This window comes from Peromyscus eremicus, chromosome 5, assembly GCF_949786415.1.
Source record: "Peromyscus eremicus chromosome 5, PerEre_H2_v1, whole genome shotgun sequence".
Classification (NCBI taxonomy): Eukaryota; Metazoa; Chordata; class Mammalia; order Rodentia; family Cricetidae; genus Peromyscus; species Peromyscus eremicus.
In genome coordinates, this window is record NC_081420.1 from 101669309 (window position 1) to 101695311 (window position 26003).

Consider the following 26003-nt stretch of genomic DNA (forward strand, 5'->3'; position numbering starts at 1 on the left):
ATGACTCTAGCTTATGGCGAGTTAATAAAAAACTCACCAGCACACCAGATGTGATGGCACATACCTGTAATCGCAGCACTCGGGAAGCAGAGGCAGCCAATCTCGGTGAGTTCAAGGCCAGCCTGGTCTAGGTGAATCTGGGCTACAAGGTGAGACCCTGTCTCAAAGAGAAGAAATAGTAATAATGCTGCTAAGGTGGAGGGCAATTGAGAAGATACCCAACGTCAGTCTCTCACATCCCCAGCACACACCTGCACATACACACACACTAAAAGGAAAACAGAGGGCTATCTAAGGATGGCACCCCTGACAGGCTGGGTGGTGTCTGAGGAAGGGCATGCCAGGCAAAAGGCAAATGTAGAGGCCCCGGGGTAGTGGGTTGATTTGGAGGGAGGGAATTTTGACCACAGTGTCCTGCAGTGGGAGGAGGTGTTTCAGTCATGAACCTCAAGCACTAGTAAGTCCTATGTACGAGTCAGTACACTGTCTTTCAGAAGTGCCGTGGCAGTCAGGTCCCGGGATGACACACAAGCCTTTTCTGTCTGTCCTGCCCTGATAGCCACCCAGCCTTGGCTTACTAAGAGGGCAGTGGGGACAGGAATAACAGGGCCAGATTCCAGCATTCCTGACCCACCCACCCCCTTTCAGATTCCCACCCTATCGTGCAGCTTGCTGGTGATGTGGAGGAGCGGGCAGGGCTCCTGGACCACCATGAACTTGGAGAGGGCCTGAGAACAGAAAACCGCGAGAACAGCAGCGGTTCCTCTTAGGGAAACTTAGCTGCATGTCAGGCCAGGCACCGACACTGGGCGTTCCTCAAACATCACCTCACATTTGGGCCCTTTGGGAGAAGTCACACACACACACACACACACACACACACACACACACACACACACACACCCCACATCCCTGCCACACAAGGGGCTGCACTTTAACCAGGACGCTACTTTCTGACCCGCTCCCAGTCTGCCCTGGGGCCCTGAGAGAAGAATCTCGCTGTTCCTGTCTGCCAGGTCTGCAACCAACACAGGTCCAGGCAGGCCCTGGCCTCCCCCTTGGTGACTGGGGATGGCTCAGAGAAAGAATCAGGTTTCACCAGCTCCAGAGCCAAGCTGAGTCAGGACTTTTCCCAGGATTTCCAGGGCTGGGCCTAGTCCTTCATTCAGCCTTTAGCCCAGACGTGGAGGAAGATGCCCAGCATTGGGCACCCTGGGTCCCATTCTTTACTTCCTACCACTACGGCTCTTCTGCTCCAGACATCCTAGCCTGCCTGCTGAACCCCACCAGGCCCTCTGCATAGAGATTTTCACTTTCTGTTCCTCATACTGAGGCACAACAATTGTATGCTTGCTCTCTGAAGTCTTTGCTCACACAGCCTTATCGGCTGCTAGAACGGAGTCCTCACTCCAGCCCTTCCCCTTGCAGATCCCAGCCCTCTCTCCCTCTTGCAGATCCCAGCCCTCTCTCCCTCTTGCAGATCCCAGCCCTCTCTCCCCCTTGCAGATCCCAGCCCTCTCTCCCCCTTGCAGATCCCAGCCCTCTCTCCCCCTTGCCCGATCCCAGCCCTCTCTCCCACTTTGGCTAGCCTCTTACCGCATGGCAAGCCCTACACATTTTGTTTTTATGAGACGCTTTCTCACGCAGCCCAGGCTAGCCACAAACTCTCTATACAGTAGATAGCCAAGGCCAGCCTTGAACACTGATCCTCCTTCCACCATCCGAGTTCTAGGATTACAGGTATATGCCACTGCACCAAGCCTCTCTACAGATATTTTTGCCCAGAGTCCCTAACATGTCTGAGTTTGGATTTTTAGCTGCTTACTGACTTTCTTTTTTTCCAGCGCTAACATGATATCTGGTATAGGACAAGTTTGATTAATAAATAGTTGCTACATGAACAAATACAAAAGCCCTGAGATAATGCCCACCTCGCTCCAAAGGACCCCAGAAGAGGCTGGAAGGGCTGATGCAGAACATGGAGTTCAACAGTCAGGCGAGCAGTCCTGCCATAGTGCAGGACCAGCCTAACATCTGAAGGGTATTTTGTCCTGCACGCCTGCACTTTGGCCCTGGCTGTAATCTCCGGCAGAGTGGGTGTGCCTTTGTGTAACTTTGTGCATATTGGGCAAGGGTTCTACTTATGAGCTACTTTCCCAGCCCTTGCAGGGTTTTTCTTCCTGTTTTTTCGTGTGTGTGTGTGTGTGTGTGTGTGTGTGTGTGTGTGTGTGTGTGTGTGTAGGCCGGGAGGTACCTCAGTTGGATGTTGTTCTTTAGAAGCTATCGACTTTTTTTGCTTTTGTTTTGTGGTTTATTGTTTTGGTTTTTTGAGACAGAGTCTCCCTGTGTAAGTCTAGCTGTCCTGAAGCTTGCTGTCTAGAACTCACAGAGATCTGCCTGCCTCTATCTCCTGGGCGCTGGGATTACATGCATTTGCCATCATGCCTGGCAGAGGTTTTATTCTTGATGATGAAGAGGGCTGGAGGGGTACCTCCGTTGGCAGAATGCCTGCCTGGCACTCATGAAGCCTTAGATTCCGTTTATAGCTCTTCATACACAAGGCGTGGTGGGGCACTCCCGTTATCTTGGCATTTGGGGGGCAGAGACTGGACAATCTGGGGTTGAAGGCTACATAGTGAGTTCAAATTTGAATTCCAGACCAGCCTGGGATATTTGAGACACGGTCCTTAAAGAAAACACAGAGAGCCCATCCTTGGGGCTCCAGGAGAACTGGATCTGAACCTGTCTCCATCATAGCTCTTCCTCTCACTGTGTCAATCAGGCTGGTCTGGAACTCTCAATCCCCATGTCTTAGTTTTCCTCTTGATTACTGGGATTGCAAACGCATACTCTGGTGAGCTACCATGCCCAGCACTGACCCCTACTCTCAATTTCCTCTTTTACTTTAGATTTATTCTTTTCTTTTTTGGTTTTTCTTTCTTTCCTTCTTTCTTTCTTTCTTTCTTTCTTTTTTTTTTTTTTTTTTTTTTTCCCTGAGACAGGGTTTCTCTGTGTAGCCCTGGTTGTCCTGGAACTTGCTCTGTAGACCAGGCTAGCCTCAAACTCACAGAGATCTGCCTGTCTCTGCCTCCCAAGTGCTGGGATTAAAGGAGTAGGTCACCACCGCCTGGCTAGATTTATTCATCTTATTATTTTATGTGGACAAATGTTTTGCATGCATGTATGTCTGTGCACCGTGTAAATGCTGGTGCCCATGTAAGTCAGAAGAGGGCTTTGCATCCTCTGGAACTGTAGTTATGAATGGTTGTGAGTCACCATGCAGCTGCTGGGAATTGAACCTGGGTCCTCTGCAAGAGCAATATGTGCTCTTAACCAGAGCCATCTCTCTGGCCCTCAACTTCCTTTTAAAAAGGAAATTATAAAAAAAAAATTCCCTCTCCAGGTGGCTGACAGGTTTGAGAGAATGTAAGTGATTCTTTGGTGAAGGTCATGGCCAATCACAGCCCAATAAACAAGGACTGCTGTTGTCCACACAGCCACCCTCCCCATCTGAGGATGGTACATTTTCCATCACAGAGCTTTTACATTCGGTGATTCAACAAGTACTTACTGAGGATGTGTTGTGTGCAGGCAGGTCTGTCTTCACAAGCGGACTTCCACATAAGGTATGCCACGGCCAGTGGCCCTGTGGTGTGTGCCCTCCCGCTTCCTGGAGTCCCTACCCTGGCAAGCCAGGCTGGATATGCAAGCTACAGATGTGGTTTGGTTTGGAGAATGGTGCCCTCTGCTGGGGGGAAAGGGAAGTTCCTTTGGGATAACCGCAGATCACTGAAGATGTCCCAAGCAGTCGGGAGTTTCCAGGAATTCTTCCCATCGAAGTTCACTCTTCAGGAAGGTTCCACGTATATGGAACCTATCACTCCCTCAACCTCCTACATCAGTGGTGTTAGCAATCTCACGCACACAGTCCACCGGCGCCAGGCCTCCTGCTGAGATGAAAACTTTTTACTCACCCATTTGCAAATAGGAAAAATGAGGCACAGAGAGCTGAAGTGATTTGCTCAAGGCCTTATCCAGAAGTGCAGGACCTGAATTTGACCTCTGAACCTTGCCTCCTTAGAAAAGTTGTAAGGGAAGCCAGGTGGTGGTGATACACACCTTTAATTCCGGCACTCAGGAGGCAGAGGCAGGTAGATCTCTGTGAGTTTGAGGCCAGCCTGGTATAGAGTGAGTTCCAGGACAACCAGGGCTACCCAGAGAAAGCCTGTCTTGGCAGGGGTGGAGGTGGGGGAGAGGAGTTGGTGGGAGGCGGGAAGGAAGGCTCTCCCATCATTTCTCTTATGGGAGATGGCCCATAGAGTTCCCCAGTGAGCCAAACTAGACATCTATGGGGTGGGCTGCTAGCGGGGCTTCCCAGGGGGACTGCCCCAACTTTGTCATGGTGGCCTGTCACCCAGCTGACCTCACAGACAGCCCCTGCCTTGACTGGACACCCGGCCACTCTTCTCTACTTGGGTCTTAAAACCCCTCTCAGGCTATGCAATGACTGGGCGTATGGAATTACCTGCACCCTGATGGAGGAAACAAAGCATCGCTTAGGTCAGCCACAAGGTAGGAGGCCTGCTATGAAGCGAGCCAGGCTGACCTCGCTTGGGGTGAGGGGAGTTTGTGAGGAGAGTGGGAGGAGGGAGGCTGAGCAGACAGGGAATGGAAGACCTTTCTCACGGGAAAGCTCCAGAGCTTTTGTTTTGCTGCTGTTTGAGACAGTCTCACCATGAAGCCCGGGCTGGATTTGAACTCCCACCCCTCAGCCCCACCTTCGCCAGGACTGGGATCTCCGGTATACGCCACCACATCCATCCTTAAAGATTCACTTTTTCTTTTCTCCTGGGCTTGGAGCTTTTTAGAAGTCTGGGGAGAGATTTGAGACTTGAGGAGAGCAGACCCCAGAGGTCTTTTCAGGGCCGACTAGTCATCCCAGGTTGAACTTTCCACTCCAGACCGCCCTGATCTCAGCCAGAACTGCATCCTCAGCTCTGTCAACCAGGTTGGAGGTGGCTCTGAAGCCTCTACAAAGACGGATGGCCTGGATTGTGTGACGTTGTCGTTAGAAACAAAACCAAACCCTAGAACTTGTGTTCACAGATGGTGGTGAGAGCAAATCAATACCAAAAACTGGGTGTGATGGGGCCAGCAAAGGGGCCGGCAAGCTGCTCTGCAAAAGTGTAACACAAAACGTGGGTGCAACACACGGGGGGGGGGGGGGGGACGACGACATTGGAGGACCCACACACTATAAAACATAGACGATTAACCAAATACCCAGGCAGTCCTCATTAGCACGGCCGACTATCAGGGGTGTGTGTGATTATTGCTCATCAGGAATGGAGATGGTGACTCACTCTCTGAAAATATTTTGTTTTTAAAAAAATTACTTTTTTTTTTTTTAGTTTGTGTGTTCCTGTGTGTGTGTGTGTGTTAGGTCTGGGGACAGCTTTAGGAAGACAGTTCTTTCCTTCCACCGCGTTGGGTCCCAGGGATTAATGAATTCAATTCATCACGCTTGGCAGCAAGCACCTTCACCTGCTGAGCCATCTCACCCTGGTTCTTGTTATAGAACCCAAGGACCACGGGTCCAAGACCTCATTTTACAGACGGGAAGCACATCCAAAGCAAGGGAACTGTGTGGCAGCCCCCCAGCCACACATCCCAACCACCTCTTCCAGGCCCGTTCTTCCCAGATACCCAGGTCGGTGATTCGTCCCTTCCTCAAAGGAGTCTAGGTTCATTCACGGAGCCAGGTTTGGCTGTGAAAAGCCACTTCTCTCCCGACACCCTCTGCAAGTCCCAGGGGAGAAGCCGGGCCACACGGTGGCTGTTGGGTTTTGTGACTAGCTGTGGCTGCAGATAGGATTTCCCTGCTTCATTCAGTCTCTGAGAGGGGATTGAAAGATAAGGGGCAGCAGGTGTGACTGGCTGGGACATCCTATCCTTCCACACCTGCTTATCAAGGAGAGCAGTAGGGGGGACCAGAGGCAAAGGGGCCCCAAAGAGGCAGGAGCAGCCTTGGTAGGAGGGCTAACACACAACAGATCAAGGATAGGTGAGAAACCTACATAATTCCCTTAAATACGTTTAATTATATTTTTATTAGTGTGCATGGGTATGCAGGCCACGGTGCACGTGGGGTGGTCACAGGACAACTTGGGAGAATCTACCAAGTGAGTTCCAGCGACCATATTCAGGGTTGTCAAAGCTGGTGGCAGACACCTTCACCTGCTGAGCCATTGCACTGGTCCCATAATTCCCTTTTGATTTCTTCATCAGATGACATTAGTTGTCAGTCTTGATATCAAACCTATGCGGGCACCCAAATCACCTGAGGTCTGTGTAACTCACCACTGGCTCCACCCCCAGCATGCTGTTCTTCAGGTGACAGCTGGGGCTTCTAAGTCTAGACTGGATTTGAAGTACAGCTGCTTCAAGGATTTAAGCACTCCTGGGGCTGGAGAGATAGTCCCAGCCGTTAAGAGTACTTGGCGTTCTTGCAGAGGACCTGTGGTTCAGCTCCAGAGTGACAGGACCAGACAATACAGTTTCCTCCATCTCATATTCTTTAGAGGACATTTTAGGTTTGACTAGAATTTGACCTCCTTGATGGAGAATCCCATGGAAAATTACCAACTCTGTTCTAAGAACCCAAGGGTCAAGATACGCCAGGTAATTTATCTCGGTTTCTGTTAAACTTGCCTGCTTTTGCAAACCTGCCCCTGCAGCTAACTGCTTATCTTAGCTTCTGTTAAACTACCTGCTTGCATAAAACCTCCCTCTGCAGCTGCCAAACAAGAGACCAGAATGTGTTTTTTGCCTTTAAAAGCCCCTTGCTCTAAAGGCTTGGGGTTATATTTGGGTCCCAGATATCAGAGTGCAGTCCCACTCAGCCAGAATAAAGACTTTCAATTGGCTATGGACTGCATTTGAGTGGTCTTTTCTAGTGGGCTTCCCATAACACCAGCACCCACGCAGCAGCTCACCACAGGCTGTAACTCCAGGTCCAGAGGATCTAACACCCTTCGGTGGCCTCCCTGGGTACCACACACACATAGTATACATACATACATGCAAGCAAAACATTCATATACATAAAAATAAACGTTAGAATAGAATTATCCACTCTTAGTCAGGGGTGGGGTCTCACACCTGTAATCCCAGCATTTAGGAGGCTAGGGCAAGATGATCGTGAGTTTGAGGCCAGTGGGTTACACAGACCATTCTCCAAAAAAAAAAAAAAAAACAAAATAAAACAAAACAAACAAAAGCCACTCTCAGGGGAAGAAACATCCACTGTAATCTCATCGATTTCTTCAGCCAGACATTATTCTTTTCATTCATTGAAAAGAACAATTTTGTTGATGGCCATACTTAACATACTCAGTATCTTCTGAAACAAATTTTGTGGGTCTGGAGAGAGAGATGGCTCAGTGGTAAAGGATGCTGACTTCTCTTCTTGAGGACCTGGGTTCAATTCCCACTCACATGGCAACTCACAACTGTCTGTAACCCCAGTTCTGAGGGATCCAACACCCTCTTCTGGTGCCCCCTTGGGCAGAGGGGCCATTAGGCACACATGTGGTAGAGTCATACATACAGGGAAAACACCCATATACATAAAATAAAACAACAACAAAAGAACAATTTTGTACTCCAATTTAAAGATGATGTCATCTCAACTCCCCGGCACTGTCAGGAACATTCTAATTTATTCTAATTTGACCAACACTCTGAGTGAATTCTCCAATTTTCCATTTTGCTTGGTTTTGACAGATCATTTAAAAACAAAACAAAGTTAAAAAACAAACAAACAACAACAAAAAACTCCCACAAAGGAGTCTCTCTTTTTTTTTGGGGGGGGGGTTCAAGACAGGGTTTCTCTGTGTAGCTTTGCGTCTTTCCTGGATCTTGCTCTGTAGACCAGGCTGGCCTCGAACTCACAGCCTCCCGAGTGCTGGGATTAAAGGTGTGCACCACCACCGCCCGGCCAATGAGTCACTCTTTAACGCAGGAAAACCCCTCAGAGGATGACTGTGAGGTCAAGTTTAAAGAAGTCTGCAAAGTTAAGTGCTGTGGGGCTTGAGAAGTCCCGAGTAAGTGGCAGTACTTACCATGAGGCAGGTTACTAATCCATCCAACCTTTGTTTGTTTGTTTGAGACAGGTCTCACCACAAAGCTCTGGTTGGCCTGGAAAGCATTTTTGTTTTCTGAGACAAGAGCTTTGATATATAACTCAGGCTGACCTCCAATTTGAGAGCTCCTGCCTCAGCCTCTGCGTGCTGGGATTACAGGTACACACCACCCATGATACCCTCTCTCCCTTTTCCCCCGAGTCGCTTGCTGCATAGCTCACAATGACCTTGGATTCCTGATTTCACCTCCCAAGTGCTGTAACTACAGGTTCGGCCACTCAGTTCCCGGGGAAGGAAGTTAACTTGGGTCCTCTCAGAGCTCTGAAGCTGCAGGGAGAGGAGGCTGGTACCCACCTCTGCCTGTCACAGAATTACTTCCTCCTTCCTGCCCTGAGATCAGTGGAGCCCACAGAGCCCTGGAATGAATGCTGAGCATATCTATACCGCAAGGGGGAAGTTGAGGAGAAGTGAGGGGGTTTGCAAGAGCTTATAAAAAGTCTGAGAACCGCTAAACTCTTCTCATAAATGCACGGTAGAGTATGAGAATTAGAATTAGATAAGCATTTTGCTTTAAATTCACTCTCCTACCACTTCTGGGAAAAGTTCGTTTAATAAAAAAAAATTCCAGAACATTTACACGATTGTCATCACTCTCCATCTACACGCAACAGAGAAAATAAAAAATGCAAGACAATTTAGACATACTCAGTAAAAAAAAAAAAATAATAATAATAAAAATAAAAAAAATAATGCAACAATCCATCCCAATGTGAAGCCTCGAGGTCTAGAGATCAGAGAAATGCACCAGGACCAGTGAGCCCTGCAGGCTTCTCTTCCAGAAGGCCTGAGGGGACACTGACCCCTTCCCCACCCCCAGCCTCTAACTTTTTGAAAACTGCATTAAGAAAAAAAAAAAAAAAAAAAAGGCTAGAGTAAGAAGCCTCTTTCTAAAGAGAGGGCATCAGAGCAAGCTGGCCCTGAAAGGGCAGGGCTGAGCACTGTATGGCGGTGGGAGACCTCTAGAAGTTCAGTGTCTGAAGCAACCTTGGCTGAGAGGGGATCAATGTCGAAATCAACACCACATCCCTTCCATCTGAAAGGCTTACAGTCCAGCCTTCATGTCAGAGGCAGTGTGCTACACAGGTCGCTTCCTGGCAAGCTCCAGAGTCCTCGGCTGAAGTGGAAGCTAGGCTCCCTTGGAGACGCTGCTGCGACCTGATCTTTAGTTCTTGCTGGATGGCTTGGCAGGGTAGCCTAGTCATCCTCGCCACCCCCATACATGTCAGCCAGTTTCTTGAATCGATTTCCCCATTCATTAAGGTAGTTGTAGTCCTGGTCCTGGTCGGAGGCGGAGGAGGTGAGGGAGCTCAGGGAGGCAGCATCGGAGCCACTGCCCTCATAGTCAAACACTAGCAGGGAGTCGTAGGGCGGAGCAGTAGGGTCCGTGTTAGCAGCCTTCAGGTTCTAGAGCGACAGAGATCAGCAGTTAGGAATGGCAGGATGGTGACCCTTGCCAGCTGTCTGGGTTCTGGCAAATCAGTGTATCTGCTGAACCTCTATACTCCCACCACCTCCAACCCAGGGGAAGGCTGCCTGGCCTCTGCCTCCAAGGCTTTGAAAGTTAGAATTAAATAATGCATAGAAAGTATTTAGCACAGCAGCTCAGGACAACCCAAGGCAGTGGGCAAAGACCATGACTTTGAAGTCAGACAGATCCAGCCAGCAGACTACACACATCAGTTTTGAGACTGGGCAAACCTCTCAATCACTCTATGCCTGTTTCATATCTGTATGCCCCTGTGGCTTTTGAGGAATTGAGTACATACAAAACCTTAGTAGGCTAGTACCTGACATAGTTGGACATCATCTTTATATTTGCAAATGTGGGAATTAAGATAGAATTTGCAAACTATCTAGAAATTGTCTAGAAACTGTCCTCATCTAATGAGAGGCTCAAAGCATCTTCTCTGAACCAGCCGCCCTGAGCAACATTTCCAGGTGTGAATACCTGTGTGTCTGATGCAGCTTTTCAGCTGTGAGCATCTGTGTATCTGTAGCTGGAGAATTTCTCTCCAGCTCCCGCCAAATCCCGCCAGTCCCGGAGCCCACTTATAAAATAAACACACAGACTCTTATATTATTTAAACTGCTCGGCCATTAGCTCAGGCCTACCACTGTCTAGCTCTTACTCTTAAATTTAGCCCATTTCTATTAATCTATACTTTGCCACGTGACTTGTGGCTTACCGGCATCTCTACATGCTGCTTGTCATGGAGGCTGGCAGTGTCTCCCCTACTCAGCCTTCTACTTCCCAGAATTCTCCTCTCTCCTTGTCCCACCCTATACTTCCTGCTTGGCCACTGGCCAATCAGTGTTTTATTTATACAGAACAATATCCACAGCACTTCCCCTTTTGGGACTGGCGGGTGATAGAGATTTGTCCTGACTGTGGGCCAGGCAGGAAAACTCTAGCTACATGTATCTGACGCAACTTTCTGGGTGTGAGCACCTGTGTGTCTGATGCAGCTTTCCAGGTGTGAACACCTGTGTGTCTGATGCAGCTTTCCAGGTGTGAACATCTGTGTGTCTGATGCAGCTTTCCAGGTGTGAACACCTGTGTGTCTGATGCAGCTTTCCAGGTGTGAACCCGTGTGTCTGATGCAGCTTTCCAGGTGTGAGCACCCGTGTGTCTGATGCAGCTTTCCAGGTGTGAACCCCTGGGTGTCTGATGCAGCTTTCCAGGTGTGAACCCCTAGGTGTCTGATGCAGCTTTCCAGGTGTGAGCACCCGTGTGTCTGATGCAGCACTCTTCCAAATAAAGCTCAAGAAGAGAGGCTTGTTGCTGGACTACTTCCAACAGGCAAAAGGGGCAAGCAGGTGTTTCCATCTCTGCAGAAGACAGAACAGAGGATGGGAGTGTATGTGTGTGTGTGTGTGTATGTGTGTGTGTGTGTAGATCAGAAGACAACTTTAAGGAGTCTGTAGTAGGTCACATAGACCTCCAACCTACCTAACTTAAGGATCTACAAAATAACTTATTTGGAGAGTTAAAGCTGGATTAGGGTCACATCCAGATCAATGGAGGCCCAGTCCTGGGAGTGTGTGTGAGGTTTCAGAGGCTCCAGTGGTCTCGAAAGTTCTGAGGGATTCCAGTGCCAGGCAAGTTCCAGGACAGTGATGGCTACATAGTGAAACACTATCTCAAAAGACAAACAGGCCGGATATGGTGGTGCACGCCTTTAATCCCAGCACTTGGGAGGCAGAGACGGACAGATCTCTGTGAATTTGAGGCCAGCCTGGTTTACAAAGAGAGTTCCAGGACAGCCAAGGCCGTTACACAGAGAAACCCTGTCTCAAAAAACCAAACAACAACAACAACAAACAAACAAACAAACCCCAACCAATCAAACAAACAAAAACCAAAAACCACAGGCTGGAGCAATGGGTTTCAATCCCCAGCAGCCACATGGGGGCTCACAACTGTCCGCAACTCCAGTTCCAGGGGATCCAACACTCTCTTCTGGCCTCTGGGGACACTGTACACATGTGGTTTACAGACTTGAATGTAGGCAAAATACCCATACACACAAAATAATAAAACAAAATAATTTTAAAACAAGCAACAAAAACCAACACATGGGCTGGAGAGATGGCTCAGAGGTTAAGAGCACCGGCTGCTCTTCCAGAGGTCCTGAGTTCAATTCCCAGCAACCACATGGTGGCTCACAACCATCTATAAAGAGATCCAGTGCCCTCTTCTGGCATCCAAGCATACATGCAGGCAGAACACTGTATACGTAATAAATAAATAAGAATTGAAAAAAAAAAACACAAAGAGAGAGAGAGAGAGAGAGAGAGAGAGAGAGAGAGCGCCTTACACACCAAAAATCAAAATCAAACCTAAGTTGTCTGATTCCAGAATACTTTCCTAATAACTCAGTGCTTGAATAAATGATGAAACTATTTCTACAAATTTGGAGTTTATGGAGGAGGAAAGAGAAGCCCACAGATACTCGAGTGTTCAGAGCTCACATAGCTGGTGGGTAGAGCCAGGATTTGAACTCAGAGTCAATACAGAAAGCCAGTGTTTGTTCTCCCACGCTACCTGTGCTTGACTCAGGGCTGCTGTGGGTTAACCTGCCATGCCTCACCTCGATGATGAAGTTGCCGATTTCATCGGGGTTGGCTGGCCGGGGACGGTACATGGGTGTGGGGATGAAGGTTGGTGCCACATCATTGCGGAGAACCACCTCAGGCCTGGCCTCTAGCCCCCGGTGGAGTTGGGTGATGTCATAGTCCTTTATGAAAACAAATGGGAGCACGGGGTTGAGAACGTACCCCATTCCTACCAGCTACATCTCACCCCTGTGGTGCTCTGCAAGAGCCAGAGATCCCAGAAATCCCTCATTCCTACTGCCCCCCTTCTTCCAAACTAAGGGCAGACTTGAGAGCCACTTAGCTGGGGCAAAGAGAATATGGCACTAGACATCGTCCCAGGAGAGGGAGTTGGTGGCCAGTTCTTCAGGAAGACTGATGCCTCTGCCGGGGCCACTCAACATAGCTAACGGAGGTTGTTGGGTTGTCCAACCACTTCCACCATGGGCCTTGGGAGCATCCATATCTACCGCCTAGCCCCTCCAGTGACCCACCTGGTCCTCTTCGCCACCACCCTCTTCACCATAATAGAAGACGTTGTCACGGGTGTCATCCTCTGGGAGCAGAAGGGGCTCTTTGACCTTCCTTTTCTTTCTCACCAACAAGAGGAGCGCCAGCAGAAGGGCTGAAAGAGTGGAGAAATGTGAGTACTCCCCTACCACGAGGCCAGCTGGGACTGCAAGCCCTCAGAGAACAGTGCATTTAGCTACTTAGGGGTTTTTCAGAGAGGGTCTCATGTAGCCAGGATTAGTCTCACTGTCTAGCTGAGACTAGTCTTGAACTCCCGATCCTCCTTGGGTGACAGCTAGTTTTGGTTGTCAACGTGACTACATCTGGAATTAACTAAAACCCAAGCATCTGGACACACCTGTGAGGGATTTTTCTGAATTAAATCATTTGAACTGGGAAGACCACTCTTAATCCAGATCTTTTGAGGTGGGAAGATCCTTCACCTTTAATCTGGGCCACACCTTCAGCTGGCAGCCTAGATAAGGACGCGGGAGGAGGAAGCTGGCTCTCTCTGCCTGCTTGCTCACCCTCTGGCTGGCAAGTCCATTCCTTCACTGGCCTTAGAGCCTACGTCTTCAGGATTCTGGTGTATACTGAAGACCGGCTGAGAATCCAGCCTTGTAGACTGAACGACTACTGGATTCTTGGGCCTTTCATTGGTAGTCAGTGTTGGACTAGCTGGACCCCAGCCTGTGAGCCACTCTAATAAATCCCCTATCTATACAAGCACGCACGCACGTGCGCGCGTGCGCGCGCGCGCGCACACACACACACACACACATTCACCGTATCGGTTCTGTTCTTCTAGAGAACCCTGACACTCTGCCTCCAAGACCTCCCAATGCTGGGACCCAGGACCTCACTACGATATCCAGTTCTATAGATTTAGAGCCCTCCAGTCTCTGTCCTTCATGCACAATCACAGCTTCACCTTTAGGTCTCCACTCAACGTCACCTCCTCCTGGAAGCATCATGACTCCCAATTCTCGCGCCTGCAGTCCTACAGCATTTACTACCTCAGACTTTCCACAATGGTGGTATCAAAGTGTGTGTGTGTGGGGCTAGTCGTTACCTTCCATGATACTCTTAGCCATTGATATCCTCTAAGTTAGCCACGGACTTAAAGGTAAAATAAGTGATGTTGATATACTGTAGTAACCGATCTAGTGGCAAACGCTAGATTGGAATCGGAAGGGAAAGACTGACTTCTAGTGGCACAGTTGGAAAGACCAGCAAAGCATTTGCCTGGGGAGAACTTGCAGCTAAGGCCAGGCCGTTCCTCCCAGACGTTATGGGGTGCCCTCTCACCTCTGCTGTGGCAAACTCTCTTTGGGTTTGCCTATTATTATCATTATTATTATTATTGACTGAGAGAAGCATTGTCTCTGCGACTAGACAAGACAGACCGAGCTTTCTTTGGGGGTCATGGCTTCTCCGGATGCACACACAGGAATGGACTGGATGTGACTTCCTTTCTTCTCTTTTCCTCCCCACCGGGTCTGGGGGAAGGCTAAAGGTAAACTGGATTTCCCACCTGAGCCCAAGGCTTATGTGTATGTGCCTACTCACTTCTCCGTTTGGTCTGGCCAGGCATATCTCTTCCCACAGCAGATCGGCAAAAGGAAACTGTACTTCCTTATCCTCCTCCCCCAGCTCCACCACAGTCCACACTCATTCCCTGTTTTTAGGTAGACCAGGCTGGCCTTGAACTCAGAGATTCGCCTGCCTCTGCCTCCCGAGTACTGGGACTGCCTGGCTCAGTTGGAATTTCTTATTCTCCTGCCTCTGCTTCCCAAGTACTGGGACTGCAGGTACTTGGTATACCTTGCCCAGTTTTTTTATGTGGTTCTGGGGATGTAGCCCAGGAGTTCATGCCTGCTAGACAAACATTCTTTTATTAAACTCCAAGTGTCTGTTACATAGCTTGGTACTCAATAAAGGAAGTTTTGTTCAACTAAGGCCACGTGTTATCGTCTGCATTTCTAGGTGACTGTCTACAATCACATACTCACAAATTCTTGTGAAGTCCACAGAAGTTTACACTTTGTCAATGCCCAGTTCTCTTAAAGCCGAGATTCCTGGCTCATTTCAACTTAGTCTAAGTACCTGGATGATGTGAGAGGGAGACTGTCTTATGAAATCTTGCTTGTCCTTAACAATTTCTGAGATGTGACCAGCACTAGCATGATGGTTAGTTTTAATTGTCAACACAACACCATCTAGAATGACCTAGGAAGAGAATCTTAAGGAAGGATTACCTAGATCAAATCTGCCAGTGAGTGGGCATGGCTGTGGGGGATTATCTTGAGGTAGAAAGTGCTGCCCACTGTGGGTGGCATCATTTCTTAGGCAGGGGATCCTGAACTGTATTCGAGCAAAGAGAATGAACATGAGTTTGCATGTATCCAGTCTCTCTGTTCCTCTATTTTTATTTTATGTGTAGGGATGCTTGTATGTCTGGTATCCTGTATATGTCTGGTACCCACAAAAGCCAGAAGAGGGTGTCAGAGCCTTGGAACTGGAGTTACAGATGATTGTGAGCCATCATGTGGGTGCTAGAAATTGAACCCCGGTGTCCTCAGAAAGAGAGCAGCCAGGGCTCTTAACTGCGGAGTCATCTTTCCAGCCCTTTTCATCCCCTTTTTGAGACAGTCTCACCGTGATGCTCTGGCTGGCCAAGAGTTTGTTATGTAGACTAGGGTTGGCCTCAAGCTCACAGCAGTCCACCTGTTTCTGCTTCCAGAGTGCTGGGATTAAACAGATATGCCACTGGACCTGGATGTTCCTCCCTGTTCTCTACTGTGGATGTGACCAGATGATTCAAGTTCTGGACTGAAACCTGGAGCTACGAGTGGAAACCAATCTTCCTCCCTTAACCCAGCAAGCAAACGCCTTACCTGGCTCATGACTCTCATGAACATCGGGGACTGACTGGATAGTGGTGGGGGATTCAGGGACTGAGGCAAGGTGCAGGAGGCCTCAGGGGCCAGTTCCAAAATTCCATTATTTCTGCTTGGAATCATTGCCAGTCTTTCTTCCCCCAAGCTGAACGAACTCTTACCACCATACTGCCATCTTGGTATGGCCACCCACCATCTTCTTACCCGTAAGTTATGGCAACAGTCTCCTGCCTCCACCCTGGCCCTGCATAGTCTTTTCAGTAGAAATTCCATAAAATTCATGTTAGCTCATAGCACTCCGATGCTTCTAATCTCCTGGTGACTGTGCAAAATCACCTGGTCTTTCCAGCAGTCCACAAGATCCGTTACAAGGAGTGTGCACCTCTCTCCCCTCTGACTTCATTCCCTACCTCTCCCCACCACGGCACTGCAGTTTCCACGCACCCCAGGGCATACCCCAGGGCATACATTGTTCTGGACACCTGCATGGCTGCTTTCCTTCCCTCTTCCAGATCTTTAGTTATTTAACACCACCTTAGGCCTGTTCTGTTCATCCTAGTTAAGACTGCAGACTTCCTACCCTGTTGCTCCTCTGGCTTCCTCTTTCTTCCCAGCAGCACCTGATTGCCTGCTAAACCACTGTTCTTAGCTCTCTGTGCAGCAGTGGCCATTCTGCAGGGGCAGCCCCTGCATGTATTGTTCTGTGCTGGACCCTCATCTCCCCACCCCCATCCCTACCCTCCTGGTGCCTAAACACTGGTTGGGGAACGGTATGGGAAGTGGTGAAGGCCCATCCTTTGTCCCACACCTATCTGGATGCTATGAGCACTGTGTGTGAGGACTAAGCCAAAGAGCCAGAAAAAACACCTATGATCATTTCTATCTTTATAGCAACGAAATTTGGGGCTTATATGTGTATGCACATGTTTTTTGAGACAAGGTTGCACTTTGTAGTCCAGGCTGGCATGAAACTTGTGATCCTCCTACCTCCGTCTTCACAGTGGTGGGATTACAGGTATATGCCACCATACCTAGCTCAAATCTGCATTATTGTTATTTTGGAGATGAGTCTCACAATGTAGCCCAGGCTGGCCTTGAACTTGTGGTAATACTCTTGTTTCTGCTCCCTGAGTGCTAGGATTACAGAAGTGTATAATGTCTAGCTCTGAGAATTTTTTTTGTTGTTATTGTTGTTTTTCAAGATAGGGTTTTTCTGTGTAGCCTGGGCTGTCCTGGAACTCACTCTGTAGAACCAGGCTGGCCTTGAACTCAGAGCTCCACCTACCTCTGCCTCCCGAGTGCTGTGATTTAAAGGCATGCACCACCACTGCCTAGCATAGAAAATTTTATTTATTTATTGTTAGTACTATTATTATTTTATTTTTTGACAATTTATCTGTGTAATAGCTCTGGCTATCCTGGAACTCGTTTTTATAGACCAGGTTGGCCTTGAACTCAGCCTGCCTCTACCTCCAAAGTGCTGGTATTAAAGGTGTGGGCTACCACACCCAGCTATTCACAATTTTTTTAAGTTAGCACACAAAGTAACATGTGTCACTGCACTCTGTTCCTGTCTCCACTGCCCACCGGTGTTGGTCACTCCTCTGCCCACACAGTACCCCTTCTGCTTTCCCATTACAGGTAATCTGTCACCTCTTTCTGCTTCCTCCCCTTGGAATCCCCATGCTAGCTTCATGACCTGCAAACGCATACATATAAACACACACACACACGTATGCACATGCACACACAGAAACATATTTACATATATAACTCTAAATCTGGGTCCCAGATGAGAGAAAAAACACGCGGTAGTGTCTTCCCCAGTCTAGCTTACTTCACTTAGCATAATGATTTCCAGTTGTATCCATTTTCCTGCCAATGTCATAAAAGAAATTTGCTTTTAACTAAACACATCTATCTTCTGGCCCAGTGATTCTTACACTGTGGCATGTTTTAAAAGCCCTCAGCACTTGTTAAAACACAGGGAACTAGGTCTTACCCCTAAGTTTCTGGATCAGCAGGTCTGCAGGATAGCAGACTAGCAGACATGAGAATCTGCCTGTTCTTTTTTTGTTTTTTTTTGGTTTTTCGAGATAGGGTTTCTGGGTGTAGTTTGGTGCCTGTCCTGGATCTTGCTTTGTAGACCAGGCTGGCCTCCAACTCACAGGGATCCACCTGGTTCTGCCTCCGAGTGCTGGGATTAAAGGCGTGTGCCACCACTGCCCGGCCTGCCTGTTCTTTAAAAGCAGGTTTATTGAGTATCCTGCAAGGGACAGCCAGTTGGAGTAGCAAGAGGTTGCCTGAAGCAGAGAGTCTGCCTTTCTAACAAGTCCCTGGACTACCCAGAGCCGCTGCTTATGTCTCAAAATGACATGACAGGAAGACATTAGCCTGGCATGTTCTAGAAGTTCCAGAAACATCTACTGACTAAATGATACTCTCAGAATTTAGAGTTTAATGAATGGATGAGTCGGTGGAGGGGATAGACAGCTCAGTGGTTAAGAGCACTGGCTGCTCTTGCAGAGGATTGGGTTCGATTCCCAGCATCAATGTGGCAGCTCAGAGCTGTCCAGAACTCTAGTTCCAGGCTCTCTGACCCCTGTTATGGCTTGTACAAGCACACATGAGGTGCACATACATACATATAAGGCAAAAACACTCATAAAACCAAAAAAAAAAAAAAAAAAAACAACCAGAAAGAAATGGATGAGAAATACTGGATGCTCTCTTAGTTTCAGAAATTCTGAGAAAAATCAGGACTCTTAACTCCTCAGTTGCACGTGGAGGCACATGGTACTCACTCAGCAGAGCCAAGACGGCACCCAGGATGGGGAGGACGAAACCACCCTTCCAGGGTGGGGGGCAGATCTCCACGTGGCCATGGCAGTCACACACAGTGGCTCTGATCATGGTTAGCTGCTCCCGGTTGCCATGGTCAGACAGAGAAAGATACAAATCGTAGGTGTCTTGCTTCAGGAACTTCTTCAGGGACAAGGCCACGGTGTCTCCTGGAGAGACAGACAATTTATTAGTCTACGGACGTCATATGTGGTGGGCACTGAGTAGAAGATGGTAAAGGTTTAAGAAGAGCCTTTGTCTAAGTGTAGTGCTGTGAAGGAGTACCACCTGCTTAGCGTCCATGAGGCTCTGGGTTCAAGCCCCAGAACAAAGAAGCAGAACAAAACATCTCCAAAAACGTGGCTGAAGTAAAATTTAACAATGTGAGGAGTATTGGGTTACAAAAATCACTTCATTTTTTAGTATATTTTCTATCATCTTACTATTGTGTTGTTTTGGTTGCTGGTGGGGGGGGCATGCGTGTGTGAAGATCAGGAGAAAGTCTTTCGGGAGTCTGTCTCTTTCCACCTCTGGGTTCTGGGAGTCAAACTCAGGTCCACCAAGCTTGTGCAACCCTTTTACCCCCTGAGAAATCTTGCTAGCCCACAATTAGTTCATATCTTTCTTTCTCTCTCTCTCTCTCTCTCTCTCTCTCTCTCTCTCTCTCTCTCTCTCTCTTTTCTAATGTGTATAGGTATTTAACCTGCATGTATGTTTGTACATCTGTGCGTCATGTGTGCTTGGTGCTCTTGGAGGCCAGAGGAGGGTGGTGCTGGATCCCCTGGAACTGTGGTTACAGACAGCTGTGAGCTGCTACGTGGTTGCTGGGAATTGAACCTGGTCCATTGGAAGAGCAGCCAGTGCTCTTAACCACTGATTCATCTCTCCAGTTCCAATTAATTCATTATTTTAAAATTAATTAACTAATTAATTTTTTACAAGACAGGGTTTTAGTCTGTAGTCTGGGTTGGTGCCTCAGTCTCCTGAGTGCTGGAATTACAGGTGTGAGCTACTACGCTTGGCTGTCATTTTATTAAAAACAAACAAGAAAGCAACTATAGTATTAGTAAAATGTGAGGTTCTGTAAGTCATGTGATATTGGATCAATATGCCTGGTATCATCAGCTGCTGGACTAGCTTTGCCTCAAAAGAATACATTATAAGCCAGGGAATGGTGGTACATACTTTTAATCCCAGTTTGAGGCCAGCCTGGTCTATAGAGTGAGTTCCAGGACAGCCAGGGCTATGCAGAGAAACCCTGTCTCAAACACTATTCTAAGAAGTAGCTAACTTAATTGGTTAACATGCACATTAACTGGTTACCTATTTTTTTGAAACAGGGTTTCCCTGTATAGCCCTGGCTGTTCTGAAACTCACTCTGTAGACCAGGCTAGCTTTGAACTCACAGGGATCCACTGCTTCTGCCTCCTGTGTGCTGGGATTAAGAAGGTATGCCACCACGGCCTGGCCTGGTTACCCACCTTTAAACAAGTATTTATTTTATTGTATGTGTATGAGTGTCTTGCCTGCATGTATGTATGTGCACAATGTGTGTGCTTGGTGCCCATGGAGGTCAGGAGAGGATGCCAGATCCCTTGACACTGGAGTTGCAGGTGGTTGTGGGCTACCATGCGGGTGCTGGGAATTGCTCCTGGGATCTCTGCAAGAGCAACACATGCTCTTTTCTTTTTCTTTTTTTTTTTTTTTAATTTTTTAATTTTATTTGAGGTATACAGGTGTTTTTCCTGCATGTATGTATGTGTACCACATGCATACCTAGTGATGTGGATACCAGAAAAGAACATCTGATCCCCTGGAACTGGAGTTGCAGGTGGTTGTGAGCTACCCCATGTGGGTGCTGGGAATTGAACCAGTGTCCTTTGGAAAGACAGCTAGTATTCTTAACCACTGAGCCATCTCTCCAGACCCTAAAACAGATGCTTTTAACCACTGAGAAATCTCTCCATCCCTGGCTACCTAATTTTGTTTGTGTTTCTATTGTGGATGCTGTTTGCTTGTTATTTTGAGACAGGGTCTCATTATATAGCCCTAGAACTCACTAGGTAGATCAGGTTGGCCTTGAACCCCGACAGAAATCTGCTTGCTTTTGCTTCCTGAGTACTGGGATTAAGTGCAGCCATGCTTAGTCCTGTTTGTTTTGTTTTTGAAGCCATCTTTTAGGGCTCCTGAGGGATTTCAAAGGCTGATATAAAACTAAGGAAGAGCACTTGATGGCCATTGTTGAGACCATTAATTCTGCAACCCACAGATGCTGGAACAGGAATGTATGTGAGTCCTATTGTGGACACCTACCACCTAGCTGAGCTGGCAGCCTCCTGCTAACCACTGAGTTACCTTTCTCGCTGACTTCTGCTATCCAGTAGATGTCCGAATCATGTGTTAGCTGGGCCTGGAAAGGGGAGGAGTTGGGCGACAGGTCCTTGTCTGTGATGTTCAGCACTTGAGGCACAGGGCTTTGGTTACAGATGGTGATCTGGCGGGGTTCTGGGAGTGGGCCATGGTCGTTGATGTCGGTAAGCGTTAGCAGGAGGGTCCCAGTGCCGGTGGTGGGAGGGCTCCCTGTTCACAATTAAACATACAATCTCTTCAGCTTCTGCTCTTGTTCTCAGTTGGTCAATGAACCAATGTTAAGTTCTCCTATGACCTACTCAATCAGCCTCCAGGTGACTCCTGGTTACCACCCAGCTATCCCCTCTTAAGTCCCTCCATACACCAACTTCATTGTAGATCAAATTGGCAATGGTGAATCCATGGCAATCTCACCATCATTCTAATTTGTGTCCACAGCAGACATTACTAACAAATCACAGTGCAGCTACAGCTACTACATTCAGACAGCCATTATAATCGATCACAGAGTAAAACCTACTTGCTACCTGAAGCTAGTACAGTTGTTTACTGATCAACTTCAGGGAACTGGAAGCTTCAGAGAAACCTGTCTCAAGTCCTTGGTTCACTAAATGTCAAGCAGAAACGGCATAATATCATAATCCCCCTTGGTTATGGGGCAACACCACTAATCACCTGCGGTATTCCCAGCAGTCCTTGTCATTCAACTATCAGCAGAAACCGACAGGCCAATTTAGAGTTCAGTGAACTAAAAACAAGCTGAAGAGGGAGTCCTCCGTACCTCACTCTATACTGCATCTCTTGGGATTCAGAAAAATTAGGATCATAGCAGTCAGGCCTTTAAATCCAGACTGGTTTGTCAATCCCCTCCCTACCACCACCTCCTGCTAAGGAGGGAATATGCTGTGTCCTATGCCCTGGGTACCACAGGTCTGCCTGTGGAAGGACTGGGTGGAAGCTCTCACCATTGTCTGTGGCCAAAACTATGACTTCATAGATGTTGTTCCTCACAAAGCGCTCGTCCTCACGATCCAAGACGCCTGCAGCCGTGACTTCACCACTGTCTGGGTCCATGGCTAGCCAGCCGGCTGGGTCTCTCAAGATGTGGTAGCTGGACAGAAAGTTGAGAAGGGTCACAGCTAGCAGACGTAGAATGTTACTGTAATCATTCAGAGCCTCCTCAGACCAACCGTAGAACCTTCAGCCTTGAGCATGGCCGGAAGGAGGGGTTTGGTGCAAGAATGATGGTAACAGTATTGAACAAACGTTATGGTGAATGGAACAAGCCACCCAAGTGGCACAAGCCACGCAAGTGTACCTATGTACGTGGCTGACCTGGTGCCCAGTTCCCAGGTACCTGATCTTCTGATCCTCCTTGTCTGGGTCCTGTGCAGTATAGACGCAGACCAGTTCCCCAATAGAGATACCCTCTTGGGCCTCGATGACTTTGGAAGGTGGGACAAACACAGGGGCCTCATTGACATCTTCCACGTGGACCACTACGGTGGCAGTGGCAGTCGGGAGCTTCACCACAAAGGAAGCCTCGTTGGCCACTTCTATGAACAGGGTGTGTTGGCTCTGAGCCTCAAAATCCAAGCCCTAGGAGAGAAGAAGAGGCCGAGGCAGCATTTTGTGAGGTGGCCTGTGGACATCAGAAGGGTCACAGTGAAGGGACCAAGGCTCTGGCCAGCAACAATCCTGCCCCCTCCTATTCCCTATCACCCCCAAACTCCCTGTGTTTCCTAAGGGGAAATCTACTGGGGTTTCTCAGACCACCCCAAAGGCTTAGTGAGGCCTAGAAGGTCCATTCCCAATGGGGTGGTGATGTCCTCTAGGACAGCTGAGAGGCTGTGGGGCGTATTAGTCGTGATGAGGGTGCCTCTGGTACCCAGCCTGGGGAGGATGCTGCATCACACCAATGCTATGGATAAAGAACCACCTTGCCGGGTGGTGGTGGCGCACGCCTTTAATCCCAGCACTCGGGAGGCAGAGGCAGGCGGAACTCTGTGAGTTCGAGGCCAGCCTGGGCTACCAAGCGAGTTCCAGGAAAGGCACAAAGCTACACAGAGAAAACCTGTCTTGAAAAAACCAAAAAAAAGGTTGGGGATTTAGCTCAGTGGTAGAGTGCTTGCCTAGCAAGCACAAGGCCCTGGGTTCGATCCTCAGCTCCAAAAAAAAAAAAAAAGAACCACCTCAATGTCTCTTGTGACTTGCCAATGTCCCCATAGTCACTCATATACTCACTGGAGTGAGAAACCTGTTTATAATTAGAACCAAGAACACATTTAATATATAAAGCAAGCTTTGGTGTGGTTTTAATATAGACTGAGTTCTCAAGGAATGCAACTTCTGAAAGGGGCTTGTAATTTAATTTGTTCAGGACGATTTCAGTTGTTTATTCACTGTTCTGAATACCAGTGGTGGTAATGCGTCAGCAGGCCGACATACAGGGCCCACTGCACATGGAATGTTCTACACACAAATGCAAACATCTGACCACATCACTGTGCTTTCTAGTGCCGCTGTCCTAAACACAGCTCACATATCAAAATACAGGAACCTCTCCTTCTATTTTATAATTCTCTATATATTATAATCTGATAATACAGTAATATATATATATATATATATATATATATATATAACATATTTTTCCTCCTCTTTCTATTTGTTTGTTTAGACAGGGTTTTACTATGTAGTCCTGGCTGGCCTGGAACTATTTTTGTTTGTTGTTTTTGAAGACAGGGTTTCTCTGTGTAGCCCTGGCTATCCTAGAACTCACTCTGTAGACCAGGCTATCCTCGAACTCAGAGATCCACCTGTCTCTGCCTCTCGAGTGTTGGGATTAAGGACGTGGGCCACCACTGCCCAGCTTGGCCTGGAACTCTTAACCATGGAGCTTATCTCTCAACCCCTGGCTTGGAACTCAATACGCAGACCAGGCTGTCTTTGAACTCAGAGATCAACCTACCTCTCTTTGGGATTAAAGTTATACACCACCTGGCTTTTCATTTTTGTGGTGCTGCCAGGGATCAAACCAAGGGCTTTGCAGATACTAGGCAAGTGATCTGTCACTGAGTCAGGACCCCAGCCTTTTCTTCTAGAAAGTACTGAGCTGCCTAAATTGTGTTATATATGGACTTCACTTCGAAACATAAGAGGTACTACAATGAATCTGTTTCAAAAGAACATATCTGAAATAGGTCTTTATTCCTCTAGTTATTATATTGTTTGTTTAAGGCAAGGTTGGAATGGCCTGCTATGTAGACCAGGTTGGCCACAAACTTGCAGTAATCCTCCTGCCTGGGATTATAGGTGTGTGCAACCATGAGGCTAGGCAGTTTTAAGAACTGCTTCTCACACCAAGCCACTCTCTGCTGTGAACTAGAAAGACAGCAAAGGCAGATGAAGGCTCTTTTTCTGTTTTCTTTGAGATAAGGTCTTGCTATGTAGTCCAGGCTGGCCTAAAACTCATTAAATCCTCCTCCCTCTACCTTCCGAGTGCTAGTAAGCAAGTGTGTCACCAGGCCCAGACCAGGCCCACATTCTTTTTTGGTGCTGAAACCTGGATCAAACCAGAGACCACTCATTCATTCATTCATTCATTCATTTATGGTCTTTCAAGACAGGGTTTCACTGTGTACCCCTGGCTGTCCTGGAACTCACTCTGTAGACCAGGCTGGTCTCAAACTCAGAGATCTGCTTGCTTTTGACTCCTGAGTGCTGGGATTGAAGGCCTGCACCACCGCCACAGGGCCTGGTTTGGGCATGGTGACAGCCCATATACTTGAACCATCAATTATTGTTATTATCTTTTCTTGTTGAACTAGTCTCACTGTATAGCTCAGGCTGGCCTTGAACTCACAAGTGAGGGATCATAGGTGTGAACTACCCTGCCCTGCTCCCAAAGACTCCTTGACCCAATCTTGCCCTGTATCCTGATAAAATCAAGTCCATAAAAGAAAAAGGCCCTGAGCTCCATCCCTAGTACTCTCCGAACCCCCAGAGCCCCCCAAACAAAATCCATAGTAAGACCCTGTTTCAAAGCCTAAATAAGGGGTTCTCAGCACAAGAGCAAAGGACAGTACCAGGAAGGAGCCACTGTCTTGGTGCAGTCCCCAGTGATGGCCCAAGGTAAGTGGCCTGAGGCAGGTGTCCCTTTGTCCTAGAGGCCCAAACAGACCTACCTTCTTGGTTGTCAGGATGCCTTGGTTGGTCTCTGGGTGAGTGGTGACGGTAAAATGGTTTCCATCGTCACCTCCGACGATTCGGTAGGTGGCACGCCATGCCGGTGAGTTGGGGGCATCCAGATCAGTCACCGTTAGACTCTGCACCTCATGGCCCACTGCGTTCTCAGGCACCCAGGCCTCATACTGTGGAGGGAGAGGGACGGGGACACAGTGCAATCAGAGCAGAGACAGGAGCCATCCTGCTCCACTCTCCAGCAGCTGGGAATCCTTATCTCGCTGCTGGGAAGCCCCACGGCCTAACCCATAGAGATTTTCAGGACACACACAGGTACAGAGAGACAATCCCAAGCATCAGCAAAGATGTGTGACCTTCTCCATGAAGGCCTGAAGCTCTGGACTCTCCCAGTCTGGGTGCCCAAGCCCCTACTGTCCATAGCCACCCACTTTAGGGCAGAGAGCAGAGGCCCCGAGAAAGACGGCAACAAGACAGGTGCCTCATGGTGTTGGAGGACCGGCCGGAAGTTTGGGGGCAGGTAACAAAGACCAGGGAGTCAGCTTTCTTTTAAGTTTTAGCTCCCCCTCCCCCCCAAGACAGGGTTTCTCTGTGTAGCAGCCCTGGCTGTCCTGGAGACTTTCTCTGTAAACCAGGCTGGCCTCAAACTCACAGAGATCATCAACCTGCCTCTGCCTCCCAAGTGCTGGGATTGAGAGATGGCTCAGCAGTTAAGAGTACTGGCTGCTCTTCCAGAGGTCCTGAGTTCAATTCCCGGCAACCACATGGTGGCTCTCAACCATCTATGATGAGATCTGGTACCCTCTTCTGGCATGTAGGCACACATGCAGGCAGAACACTATACATGATAAATAAATCTTTTAAAAACAAAAAAGTGTGA

At 48.2% G+C, this 26003-nt stretch overlaps 1 protein-coding gene across 1 annotated transcript in view; it reads right to left on the minus strand.

Moving 5' to 3' along the window:
• Positions 1-9055: 9055 nt before the first annotated feature.
• Positions 9056-26003, minus strand: part of Cdh3 (cadherin 3) — a 48561-nt gene continuing 31613 nt past the window's right edge. The window contains exons 9-16 of the mRNA XM_059262575.1: positions 25108-25293; positions 22278-22519; positions 21886-22031; positions 20906-21130; positions 18514-18720; positions 12794-12924; positions 12296-12442; positions 9056-9608 (exon numbers count right to left, since the gene is read on the minus strand). Of these exons, the coding sequence (XP_059118558.1) occupies positions 9399-9608; positions 12296-12442; positions 12794-12924; positions 18514-18720; positions 20906-21130; positions 21886-22031; positions 22278-22519; positions 25108-25293 (1494 nt within the window). The 3' untranslated portion in view covers positions 9056-9398. The remainder of the gene's footprint in view (positions 9609-12295; positions 12443-12793; positions 12925-18513; positions 18721-20905; positions 21131-21885; positions 22032-22277; positions 22520-25107; positions 25294-26003) is intronic.